The following is a 13,499-nucleotide window of genomic DNA, read 5'->3' as shown; positions in this document are numbered from 1 at the left end:
TGAACACCTATGCCTTATCTTTAGACGTCACATAAATGTTGTAGGTCACCTAGGAAAGGCATGTTGGCGATCATCTTGCTGACTTGGGAAACCTCCCAAGCAATAGGCTAGGTCTATCACTGGAGTTGCATAGGCTATTCAATAACTATGAAATATACACTATAATTGCATGAGAGGTAAATTCAGAAATCAACACAATATTTTAAAAAAGTATTTTATTTCAAACTCTGCTCTATAGATACTTGCTTCCAACTATCTTGAATTTTTTAAAACTTTGATCATTTTATTCCTTTGTATCTACATACTTTTAATTAACAAAAGAACAATACAAGTTTAACAAAAGAATAAGACAATTGCAGATTTCTAGTAACAACACAAGGTTAACAAAAGAATAAGACAATTGCAGACTTCTAAGTAACAACAATTTATTGCGGGCAAAGCAAATAGGAAAACAATCTCAAATTAGTAGAGGATGAAAGGTACCAATAGTGCACTCTGAACACCGCTTTCAGCAAAACTGTTGAAAAATACAACAACTGCTGCTCTTGACAGGGTCGAGCTGCATGATAAGGCAGCAAATTTGAGAATCATCCAGTAAAAACATCAGTCAGAAGTTGAGTCTATTTGGTATGGAAATGCACACGTTTCAGCTTGTGAAATAATGAATCAATACATATATTTCAAATGAAGGACTTATGTATTAAAACACAATGATGCTCCATGTCCTTTCTATTAATAAGCTTTCAAGGAATTGCCATGCTAGGGTTCCCCTCTCTACCAGAATAAAGGTCTGTAAGAAAAATCACTTACACTTAACCATACAAGAGTAAAAAAACAACAAGAAAAGGTACATGTATGTAAGGACACCATTCGGTACTTCATCTTGTATACTTAGCCATCACAATTTGAGGTCTCATTATTGTCAAAGTCGAAGCTGAATTTTCTGAGAAAAAGATTAAAAAGGGAGATTTTTATTTAAAAAGAAAACACATTTCAAAACAAAACAATTTTTCCAGCCCATTCTTTTCCGTACCAAAATTGGGATCATGTTATATATTCTCTTTATCATATACTTTGCGCCTCAATTTGATACACTCACCATATCAAACCTTGCCTTCTTCTCTATTCATCTATACAGTGTAGAAAATAAGGTAGGTTTCCTTGCCACCAAGCAGTCTTATATGTTTCATGTATGCTCCTCAATTGCTTTGGTAAGAAATTTAATGCAGGAGTTAATGGTGGACTGAGAGTAAGATAATTCAAGTTCACAAACTTGAGCTTATCATAATTTCATGCATAAAGTCAACTCTGCACAGATAAGATTTGCAAGGATAGTCACATAAATTCTTTTCCTCCAAAATGAAGAAAATATATGGAAAGCTAGGTTCCAAAAAAGGAAAAAAGAACATGTGTGTAACACCTACAGGACATAGGTGAAGAGGAGTTTGTAAACAAGATCAAGTGAAGGAAAATAATCCCAATAGTAAGCATATATACCAGAAGTTTAAATTTTTCCATGAGCTAGAACAAGTTTATGGGGACAAAAGTTAAGGATGGAAAGTAAAATTTTCCAGCTGCACCAAGATATCACTAGATAGCATTTTATTAATTTAAAAATTAATGTCTTTCTCATAACATATCAAAAGAAAAAAACACAAATATCTTGCAGACATAATCAGAACTTTCTCTGCTATCCCTTCTGTTGCAAGCCGATCGCCATGCACTTGAGCAAGACAATTCCATGAAATATAAAGAGAACAGCAGACCTCAACCATTTGAGTCAAGATTGAGATTAGGGAACAGCTTATTATTTACTCCACGCGGTTCCCAATTCCAACCCATCCAAGAAAGACAAAGTCAATCAAACCAAATAGAATCAAGAATCCAAAAATGTGGGCCCGAGGATTGATCTCGACTAACAGCAAACAAAGCAAAAAATCAAATCAAAATCAAAACAAGAATCGAAATACCTGCCCCGCACAAGGCCGATCATGTCCTCCAGAGACGGCAGCTTCGGCAGCGCCGGCAGTCTTGGAGACGATTCGCCGTCCGAAGACGGAGTGGAACAGAGAGGCTGGGAGGCCTCCTCCTCGCCGCCGCCGCCGGCCACTCCGCGGTCCGTCTCGACCAGGAAGAGCCTCATATAGACCGCCGCGATGACGGCGACGATGGCGGAAACCTGGAGGCAGAGGAGGAGGAGAAGAAAGGGAGAGGGTGACGAAGAGAAGGGGACAGAAGGAGAGGGAGAAGAAGAAAAGAATAGAGAGAGAGAGAGACCTGGAAGGTGGACGAGGTGGAGAGGAAGCGGGCGGAGAGGGTGCCGGAGACGAACCCGGCGGCGGAGACGCCGGAGAACACGCCGAACGCCGTCGCTCGCCGCCGCTCGCCGACCTTGTCCGCCTGCGCCACAGGGAGACGTAACGCATGTCACCGATGGCTTTGGAGTTCGTGTTCCAAAATCAAGAACGCTGAATCGATGACGTTGAGATTGGTGTTGGAAATCCGATGTGTACGTAACGGCCATGCCCGCTCGGTGCCGCATATAAAATATTTTACGACAGTATGCGGACTCCGCGAGACATGAAGCCAATAGCCCATGCCTGGTTTGGACCAAGAATAACAAGCGTGCATATATGCTTTCTTGATCTAATTCCTTTATAAGTTTGATTTTTAGGTTAAATTGTTGATGATTTGCTGTCTTAGTTTTCACTTCTTAACATTGAATCGAAACAATTGGTAGACCATATGTCGCGCTAGCTTAGGCATTTACTAAATTATGCAGCCGGCTCATCAATGCATTTAGCATTAATTTTTCTTTTTCACTTTAGTTTGTGGTTACCTTCGCTATAATGAACTATATCATCTTCGATTGTTAGGCATTAGAGTTAGGGATATTTTCTCCATTTCGAGGATATACATTCTTGGGAACCATCAACAATGATTAATTTTGATTCTCATGTTGAGAAAAGTCCGGTACATCTCGAGGCAATGAAGCAAATATTATTGAAACTAGCTTCATCATTAATGTATTGTAGTATGTACGAACATATTGTTAATAATAATTTATTGTTCTATGCATGCTTTTGTTAGAATATAATAATATATTGAAACTAACTTATTCGATTGTTAATGTATTGTTATATTAATGGTATGGTGGTATGAGTAGTTACCACATATGCAAGTGAAAGACATTGCATGCTGCCTTCGCAAAACATGCCGGTAAGCATCTTGATGATGTAGTAAGTATAGAAGTAAGCTCTCGACCGATCATAAGCCAATATAGCTGCAAAAATAATGAGACAATGGATAATAATCCTTAGTAATATAAAATTTAACTTTTAGTGAACTCGAGTTTTCCTCCATAATTACACAATCTACTTAGCAACCGAAGAAATCTAGATGTGGTGAATAGAATTAAAGTGGATCTCTGTCCATTCTCTCAAAAAATAAGAAGAACAAATTTAAATTTTTGCATATTTTAAAAACTTTGTGACAATATAAGTAAAAGCTGTAGAGATGCATCAAAGTGACTGCTCATATCACCTACATGATTCCTCAAAGCAAACATTCACATTTCAAAAGGATGAAAGGCCTTTTGCTATGCATTTGACAAAGATAAATGCAACTTCATGACCATGAAACTAGAATTATTTTAGCAATTATAAATCTTTGAATACAACCAATGGGCTTTTACGTGTTGCAACCACGGGTGTTTGCCTCCACGGGTTTAGCGGTTAACATAAGTGAGAAGACATTTGGCTTATTCCATGAAGGCATCAATTATGGCTGCAAAACTAGTTAGACCAAGCTTATCCACTCTTCGGCTTAAATTAAAAAAAATAGACCAAGCCAAGCCAAGCATGGCCTTTTTAGTTTGGTACAAGTGGGCTGAGTGGGAGCCCACTTTGTTGAAGTGGATGGACCAAAATTACTTCGAGCTATTTCTTCTTACACTCACTCACTTCACCTCTACTTAAGGCAGCAAATGGGTCGGATTGACCCCTGTCCCGACCCGACTCATTTTGAAGGACCCGTAAGGCCGGGTTAGGTTTTAAAATTGAACCTGTTCTATTTTTTGAGTCGGGTTTGAGTTTACTGAATTCACTCACTCCAACTCTACTTCGAACCAAAAGAATGCCTAAATTGGACTCTTGCAAGCCAAGTTTTGTTTGAATGACCAGTTATGGACAACCAAACAGGCCCTCAATTTAATACACTTGAACAAGCTTGGTCACAAGTATTTTCTTGAGCTAGTTAGTGTACTACTACATTGTACAAGCTCAGCTCATTTATAAGCCAGGTTTTGAGAAGCAGCTCAAGATTTGATCTGCCAATAGCCGTTAGATCTACTAGTGGGCCTTATTTGCCTAAGGGTTTATCCTTTGGAGAGCTTTCAAACCTTAACAATACATTACCATCATAATGCTCAAATTAAAATATAAAGAAAAATCTTAAGATTGGATCTTTTTTACTTATTGAACAAGCTTGAAAAATGTTGGTTATTTAGCTGGCTCTGCTGCATGAAGTTGCTTTCAAATGGGAGCATTTCCATGCAGAGGACTGCATCAACTGGTCGAGGGCGGTAATAACACAAATCCCAGCTACTTTTGAATTCCCCCTAAACTTGATTAGAATCGCACTCGAGAATGTATTAATTGGATTGGGGGATTAAGGAAACAGGTCCTAAAAATTGACTAATTGGGTTAAGTTGGATCTTATACAAGTCATCATTTTGTTTCTAACTATCCCTAGTCCAGGGAAATCAGGACAAACAGTAACTATTGTTTAATTTATAATGATAATTAACTTGCAATATTAGAATGGGCTTTATAGTTGAACCTTGCTCGACATGTATACATACATCATTAAGCCTTTAATTTTTGTGCTTCCACAATCACATTATCAACATTTCTTCGTGCCTTCCTTGGAATCTTTCTTTGTCGAAGTTTGCTGCATTCTCAATGGCGGAGAGAACAAGCAAAGAAAAAAGGAACTAAAGATAAAAGGTTTAAAAGGAGAAAGGGATGACACAAATGGCCAGCACATATGATCTCAAAGATCTTCCTTGCTCAAGGGATAAACTTTAAAAAGGAGTCAATATCATTTCTTTTGACTTTTTTTTTTAATCCTTGCTTGTCTCTAGGCCAAAGAAAATAAAGGCAAGGAGACATATGGAACATCTTGTTGCCCATCTCAAGTCTACATTTTGCTTTGCACTTTGGACTTCAAAAGACAATAGGTCATGCAACCACCATTTTTTCAAGTCGTGTGGTGTAAGCAAAGCCAAAAAAAAAAATAAAAGGTCCACTTGGGGCTCCATCACCTTCACTTTTATATTAGGTTTCATGTTGGCATGAAGATTAAGATGAATATAACAAGATATAGAGTCATATGTCATTCCATAGAGTTTAAAATTAAAAATTATAAACTAATAATATCAAAATATTATAAATAATTAGGGTTAGCAACCTCTTATCACATATACATGGTAAGATTCCTATAAGTACAAATTTCTAAATCATTACTTTATAGCATTCTTCTAAGTTGCATGATTTTTTTGGTAGAGAAACCGTCTGAATTGTTATTATTAGTTTATACCGATCGCCTACAGGTCTATTCCATCCCAAAAAATTGCTATCCACCTCTACTAAAGTTTTCTTAATTATTTTTAATTTCTATCTGAACTGATTTTAGGTGTTTAAACAGTACTATTAATACATGATGATGTTATTTCTCTACAATCTTAACCACCAAGTATAGTGGGGTAGTTGCAGCACTTTTTCTCACTATTCTTTTAGGTGCATACCTTGTGGTTGTAAAAGTACTTCTATCTAAACTCCTTTGCAATTGGTAGGTTCTGTGTGTTTGCTTCTTTAATGCTTCAAGCATCTTAACTTCTTATTTTCAAAGCACCCCCTCATGGTGTTGGAAAGTAACAATGACAAATAGTATCCTTTTTATTGAAATTTAAAAAGTGCATGTAACAATCCTCCAGAAAAATCTGTTCCAAAAGAAATGTTCATGATTTGGTGATGTCTTAGCTTACTTTTTTTTGCTTTCAATCTGTTTCCTACTCCTATTAAGTAGACATTTACTGAATGTGCAATCTAATCAAGCTACTGAAATCTAAAAGGTGGTTTTGAAAAATCTATTCAAATCCTGACTTCTCGAGGGTTTGAAGATTCAGAATATCTATGGTAGGACTTTCCCTTGTTGTTAATTCATTCTTTACATGCCTTCTTTAGCAACAAAAAAATAAAGTCCATATTATTGATCATATTCAACTGAAGTATAATAGGATGCTAATTCAACTTTGATGTACTCTGCAGCTACTGGTAGGTTTTTGTGAGACCCACAACCGAGCCATTTATGTCCAAATTCCTAACTTTTTATGATTCATCTAATACCTTTTTTTTTAAAGAGAGAGTCTCATTTGCCAATGGGCTACAGTGCAAAAGGATAAGCCTTCCTCAAAAAGACTCCAAAATCCCCCAACATCAGTGAAGGCAAGATTTAAAATTCAAGTCTCTTGATAGAGAACGAGGTTTGGGGGTGTGTGCAAATCCTATATTACCCATCAATAATAATCTAATACTTCAATAAAAGAGAGATATAGCAGATATGCACATCTCTTAGTAGAGCATCATTTTCTTTTCTTTTTTTTCATCATAAAAGAAAACCTAGAAACAACTGCATGTCACCAGTATGACAACTCTATGTATTTCAATGGTCTCCAAGACAAAATTTATACTAGTACAAAGTTTGAATTATCGAATCTACTTTCCAACAAAAGTAATTTTTTTTGAGCAATTATTTTTAATTATGCTTTTATAGTTATATCAGCCTTTATTCAGAGTATATAGAGTATGGTACATACCTAAGGGAATAATAGCAGTCGTCATAGGAAGGGCGAGCAAGGCTTTCCGGCCATATCTATCAGATAGATTGCCGATCAAAGGAGTTACTATGAGAGTTCCTAGCCCTGTTATCTGCAAGAAATGGATTGTTGGATGTTAATTAGGTAAATTAGTCATGTCATATCATTCATTTAAACAATACGGTCTATGTCATAAACTACTCGTGGCATGTTATTTTATAGGTTTGTACTATAAAAATTACTAATAAGTTAAAGAATCATTGTCATAGAAAAATATTAGGCCCCAAGAAATAAAAATTAGAAATCAGGAGCCATTTGCCTAGGTGATGGTCCAAAATTGGAGAAGGAGAGTTTAGCAAAAAACCTTTGCATGTCCAATCATTGTGACAAAAAACTTGTCTTTATATGGTGGCTGATCTCTAGCTTTCTTAAAAAAATACCAATTTAAATATATATATTGAGATGGTTATTTGAAATTACCTGTATAATTGGTCTTCTCAATTTTTCCTCATTTAGGGTTCATTGTGATGATTCACTAATGTAATATGAACAAACTCATCTCATGTTAAGGTTTTATTGCACACCTTGTTGAAGCAATACTACTCATAATATATTGCTTTTTTAGAGAAAAAAAAATACTGCAACAAAAAGTCTTGTAGTCTCACTAATTATATATCCATCATGTAGTTTTTTGTTGATTTACATTGCGTTACGCTAAATCATATCATATGATTTTTGAGACTGCATGCTCTCAATTCTAAATAAGTATAATTGACATCTATATGAAAATATTATGCAAGATTCCTAATGGGTAGTTGTTTCCACCTAGGATTTTATATATGAGATGAGAGTGGCACAGGGAAGGCAAAAGAAAGGCCTAAACATTGTGAGAGGTCCACTAAGGAGAAATGAGTTCATGCTTATGTATACATGACAAGCATTTAATCCATCTAATATAGAACTCATCAAACTTCTAAACATCTCGATCAGACTCTGCTTGCTTCCACACTGTATATACTGCATATATCAAGCAAAAGTTCTACATAAATAAGAATTCAAAATGCATTTTTTCATGAAGTCTGAATTTTTTTTTTGAGTATGAAATGCTTGGTGCACTTATTTAGATAATGTGCCAGATTAGCTACAGCACAAGAGAAAGACTTTTTTATGGAAGAGAAATAAAAAGGGTTGGCCTCTAGATCTTGACATCGAGCCTTATTGAGCTTTATCTTGAAATTCAATCTATTATATCCGATCTCTCTCTTGGTCTTTCTCCTCGTTTATTGCCATGCCAGTTCATTTGACTTAATTTTAATGGCTATAATTAGTAACTGTTATAGCAGTAAATAATTGATAACAAAAATTATTTGTTTTTTTTCTTCATATTATTTGTTTTGTGACAGAAACTTATGATTTTGAAATCTATCATCTTGTTGAAATCAGTAGCTGAAATGTCAATTTCCACCAGTTATTCCCATTCTATGGTGATTGTTGTAATGATACGATGGCAAGATAACGACGCTATTTATTATTCCATTATGTAAATATATAATAAAATTTCGAGACTTATCGGAGGCCTTAATTTGTTGCTGAAGATTAGCTGGAAGTGATCTTTATAACTACATGTCAATTTCATAGCTTTGCAATATTCAAACGATCGTTTTCAAGGGGTAGGTTATCACTTTGATGCTGAAGAGCTAAAGTTGATTTAGAGTGCACCGAAAGAGCAGAACTTGTGGACATAAAGAAAAAGGGAAAAATATCTCCAAGCAAAGTTAGGTGGCCTGGTCGGCTGGTCCTGTTCTCTCCTACCAGTCTTCTGGTAGGACTGGTCCTAAACAAGAACATATATACCCTTCGCAATGTCCATTGATGCGACGCATGGAATGGACATCGATTTTAGAAAAGGATACCATAACTTTTGGATTCAGATAATGGCCTGTCTGACTTTTTGTTTTATAATGCGGGCATCCAAGGTAAAGTTATTTCCTCATTTTTATTTTAATTTTTTTAATAAAAGAAAGGGAGAATCATATCCATGCAAAGTTCACTGAGAGTTTAATCTTGTATTCATTACTTTGTGTAGCTAGATTCCTTCGAGTTTAGAGGAAACTGAATAACTGCTTTGATTTAAACATTTAATGCACATATACATCTAATTGTACTTTATCTTAAACTTTTAAACATCAGTTTCTCAAAAAAAAAGAAAGATTTGGACATGAAAATAATTCTTGAGGTAGTTAAATATTAAGTTCATAGGTGAATCCATAAGAGTAAATATCATTACGTACTAAACAGTAAATATCAAGAACGGTATTTTCTCGAGTGATATCGTACCTGTGATACCATTCTGCAATGGCTTTGGAGCAAGCCTTTTTCCTTCTTGAATTGCACCAAAGAAAAGAAAGAAAGAAAGAAAGGAAGAAAGAAAAATCGTCCCGGTGGAAGAAGAGAGCCAAGAAAGCGAGGTTTACCACTTGTTGGACGCCCCCGAGATAGACTGCCAGCGAGCATTGGTCCCTTCCGGGGCACAACGCCTCCATGGTTATGTCGACGATGGATGGAATCACCATGAAAGCAGAGAAGTAGAAGAGGAAGGCGCATGCAAACAAGTGAAGCAACTCTCTCAGCTCCTTCATCTCTCTCTCTCTCTCTCTCTCTGTGTGTGTGTGTGTGTGTGTGTGAGTTTGTGACTACAGACTTGAGCTTGGGAAGGTGAGAGACACCCCTATAAATAGGGGGAAAAAAGGTGGAAACGAGCACAGGAAGATAAGAAGGGAAGGGTTTTGCCTTTGCTTGAGTTAAATGATGGGGTGTGTGTGTGTGTTTGTAACTATACACTTGAGCTTTAGGAAGGTGAGAGACACTCCAAATAAATAGGGGAAAAAAAAAGGTAGTAACGGGCGCAAGAAGATAAGAAAGGAAGGGTTGCCTTTGCTTGGGGGACAATGGATTCGGCCGGCACTGATTTGGGTTAAATGGTCGTGTGTCGCTAGCCAAGTTTCTGTTGTGCTGAGCTCACTCATACCAATAAAAGGGAGCGATGGAGATGGTATGATGGAGATATGGCTTTAGCTTGTACGCTAGGATAACGGGATAATTGGATTGCAATGCACTCCAACTCTTTAGCTAAATCACAAGTGACAAATTATTTCTATTGGATACTACCAACTTTTTAGCTAGATTGCAGGTGACAAATTAACCCCATTGGATACTTTGAGAACAACTCCATGTATAAAGAATCCACAGGGTTTAATCATATGATTTATGCTAAATTTATATGCTTGCTTGGATGCTAACTATGCTGAAACTTTTGAAAGTTGTTTCGACCTATCCCACTTAATTTTTGAGTTTCTTAGGTTTTCATGAATTATTCTCTAAGAGTTGTACCCGAAGCTGAGTCCTTTTTGTTTCTATGGTGATGAGGAGAAGGCAAGCCCCCTTGATGTGGATGCAAAAGAAAAGGTGCACATAATGGCTTGCATTCAAAGAATTCCTTCTCTCATTTTTGTTCTTTTTAACTTGGATGGGTGCACTAAATGGCTGTGGATTGATTTTTTTTATCCTTGAAAAACAAAGATTCTAACTAGTTAGAAAAGGGTTTGTGATCAAAACTAGAGATTAATCATGCTTAAAGGGGAGAAAAAAAGGCTAGTTGTACCACATATTACACCCTTTAAAATTTGTACACATTATCCAATATACAATAGAAGAAGCTTCATATTTGCTTTTCCAGGCTATCTGACTAGATCAAAGTTAGCTTGATATTATCTAAGCCGAGTTTGGGGATGGAGTTAGATGTGTGAGGCTTTTCGTCATCAAATTTAAGGGAATCGCTCCAATACCATGTCTACAGCTAGAGAGGGTGCTTCACTCTCGAGCCTTTCTCAGTAGTATCCTCAAGTCTCATCTAGGCTCAATCTACCCTCCTTGCCCACCTCTTTTTTTTTTTTTTTTGGATACAAAATAGGAGGGGAAGAGAAAACCTCACCCCCGTAGGAGCTCCCACTGAGTCCTCCTTCCACCATGAAATGTTTGATATAAACCGCAAATTTCCACGTACCCTCTCCGACCTGTGGGTTCCCCCCACTGGGTTCATTACCTACGTATGAGTACATCACCCTAGCGCCACCTCGATACCGACGGACCAGATGGCGACTCCACCAAGCAAACCAGATAGGGAGCATCCGGTCTTCACATTTAATCGACGTCCATGCGTCTTGAACCTAGATTACTCTGGTGAAATCTTAGCCCCGTTCTAACCGTGCTACCACCTTGGTGGCTTGCCCACCCCTTTGTTAGTCTTTTTTTTTTTTTGTTGCCCTAGAGACCTGCGGGCTGCTCCAAGCCCACCCCAAGTTGATACGGTGGTCCTTTCTTTAGAGATTTTCACAGCAATTTGGTGACCCCAATGGAAAAAATTTGAGTTGAAACATGAAAATCTATATGGTTCCGATGCACTACACTTAGGGCTTTTTTTTATTTTGGGTCTTAGCTCCACTTTCTAGTATGATTTACAGGTACTCTTGGAGCATTCATCTTTGTGAGAATGGTTGTGAGGGCCACGACTATGGGGTCTGGTCTGACCCTATTGACTCAAATGAAAAATCAAGGTAACAACAAATCTCCATAAATAGCAGCAATATGCTAAAAACACATTTAATCCATACTGTTTACACCATATCCAGACCAACGACTGTAATCTAAAGGCTGATATACCGAAAAAGGTGCAAGTTGAAACACCAGAAGTGTAGGTCAAATGAATATGGCATCAACCAAGAGGGGTGAGAGTTATCCGCAGTTATCCAGAATATGGATATAGTCAGGGGCGGCTCAATACATTCTAGGGCCTAAGGCAAATCCAATGAAAGAAGCCTCTTTTTTTTAATAATAATTTTTTAATAAATATAAAATACTTAAAAAATATAAAAATAGATAGCTATCAAGTACATTATTTCAACAAAGATACATGAATCTAACAAAGATAGACAAGAAGCCTTTTCAATTTAATATAATTCTTGAATGGAAGCACATAAAAGTAATTACTCTAAATGAAGGGCCATGAAACTGATTAAATAACTGAGATAATGCTTGGCAATACTGTTTACCATGAAAAGGTCATCCCATGGCACTTCATGGTCAAGGTAAAGAAAAGAATTTGTTCATAAAAGAACCTCTCCATAAGAGAAAGTAGGGTCATTATGGAAAATTCACCCCATCGCACCATCTCCCCTTCAAGTGAGTACCCAAGCAGCAACTGCAACATCACAGCACAGCAGCCATTCAACCCCCTATCTCCTTTTCTCTCTCTACCACCCAAGAAGGGAGAAGAAACCGAGAGGAGAAAACAAAAAGAATCTCCACCCTCCAAGAAGTCCATCTCCAATCCCCCTATCTTTCTTCCGGATGGCCCAGCTGGATCAGGAGTAATGTGAGGGAAGGAAAACCAAAAAAGAGAAGGGATGAAGATAAGAGGGGCTTTAGGCGTCTATCAAGCCAACCAAATCCCTCCTCTCTCTCTCCCTCCCTCTCTCTCCCCCCCCCCCCCCCAAAAAAAAAAAAAAAACAAAACTATTGTCCCCAACTTCCCAAATTGCCCCTCTGCAGGCCAGGAAAACTCTCCACCTCCCTTCCATCAAGGGGGAAGACTCGTAGCCAGTTCCAGATCCCGTTTTATATGGGGCCTTTGCTTCCTTTTGGTCAGCCTCCCGGAGGCCTTTCATTGGCTCGAGGCCTTAGGCGACCGCCTCGGTCGCCTATGGCTCGGGGCCTTAAGCGACCGCCTCGGTCGTCTAGGGCTCGGACCGGCCCTGGGTATAGTGAAAGAAAGATGATTGTCTTGCATAGTAGGTCAAATGGTAGAAACCAACATATGGTTACATATATCATACTAGCATCTAAAATATGGGAAGAGCGAAATAGTTATGCCTATCTTATTACCATCCATACCACTAACTAGAACATGGGATAGGAGGTATAACTACTCAGAATATAGCAGTAAAGGAAAGATAACTACCATGCATAATAATAATTGTCCACATGACACAAACTAGCAAAAACTAAAAAAGATATCATTTTCCACCCTCATATCTTACAGCTAAAGAGGAAAAAAAATCCTTGTCTTTATAAGCCATCCACGCCGACTAATCTCAATTCATTTTTATTTTCTTTCAATAGCACGAGAAGGAGCTCGAGAATCCAAACCTTTGGCGAGGGCGAAGAAAGGTATGCTTGAAGCTATCGAGAAGATTAGAAATTTAATGGTTAGGTTAGAGACATAATATCGTAGAACTCCAAAAATATTTTAGTATATATATATATATATATATATATATATATATATGAGAATTGATAACCTACTCTCTGTTATGATAGGTTATCAATCTATCTACTTTTTCACTAGATAAAAAATATCCTTACTTTTTATAACTCTTAAAAATATTTTATCTCTTTTTTCAATCACACATTAACTCACTCCCTCAACCTTCCAATTAATACTCTCTCCCTTTTTCTCTCTCTCATATATATATATATATATATATATATATATATATATATATATATATATATATATATATATATATATATATATATATATATATATATATATATATATATATAT

The 13,499-nt window shown here is 37.0% G+C and overlaps 1 protein-coding gene across 5 annotated transcripts in view; it reads right to left on the bottom strand.

Annotated features, from left to right (window-relative positions):
• Positions 1–13,499, bottom strand: part of LOC103708681 (uncharacterized) — a 29,001-nt gene that overhangs the window by 14,551 nt on the left and 951 nt on the right. For 2 of the 5 annotated variants that reach the window (XM_008793728.6, XM_088717403.2), the window contains exons 1-6: positions 9,352–9,827; positions 6,878–6,989; positions 3,171–3,283; positions 2,278–2,400; positions 1,971–2,179; positions 484–559 (exon numbers count right to left, since the gene is read on the bottom strand). In XM_008793728.6, the coding sequence (XP_008791950.4) occupies positions 484–559; positions 1,971–2,179; positions 2,278–2,400; positions 3,171–3,283; positions 6,878–6,989; positions 9,352–9,516 (798 nt within the window). In that variant the 5' untranslated portion in view covers positions 9,517–9,827. Of the gene's footprint in view, positions 1–483; positions 560–1,970; positions 2,180–2,277; positions 2,401–3,170; positions 3,284–6,877; positions 6,990–9,214; positions 9,877–13,499 lie in introns of those variants that run through there. The other 3 variants (XM_026805258.4, XM_088717404.2, XM_088717405.2) reach the window with 3 other exon arrangements.

This window comes from Phoenix dactylifera, chromosome 3 (genome assembly GCF_051530095.1).
Source record: "Phoenix dactylifera cultivar Ajwa chromosome 3, Ajwa_hap1_PhDact_Kaust_v1.1, whole genome shotgun sequence".
NCBI classification, from domain to species: Eukaryota; Viridiplantae; Streptophyta; class Magnoliopsida; order Arecales; family Arecaceae; genus Phoenix; species Phoenix dactylifera.
This window is presented reverse-complemented; position numbering and strand designations above follow the sequence as displayed.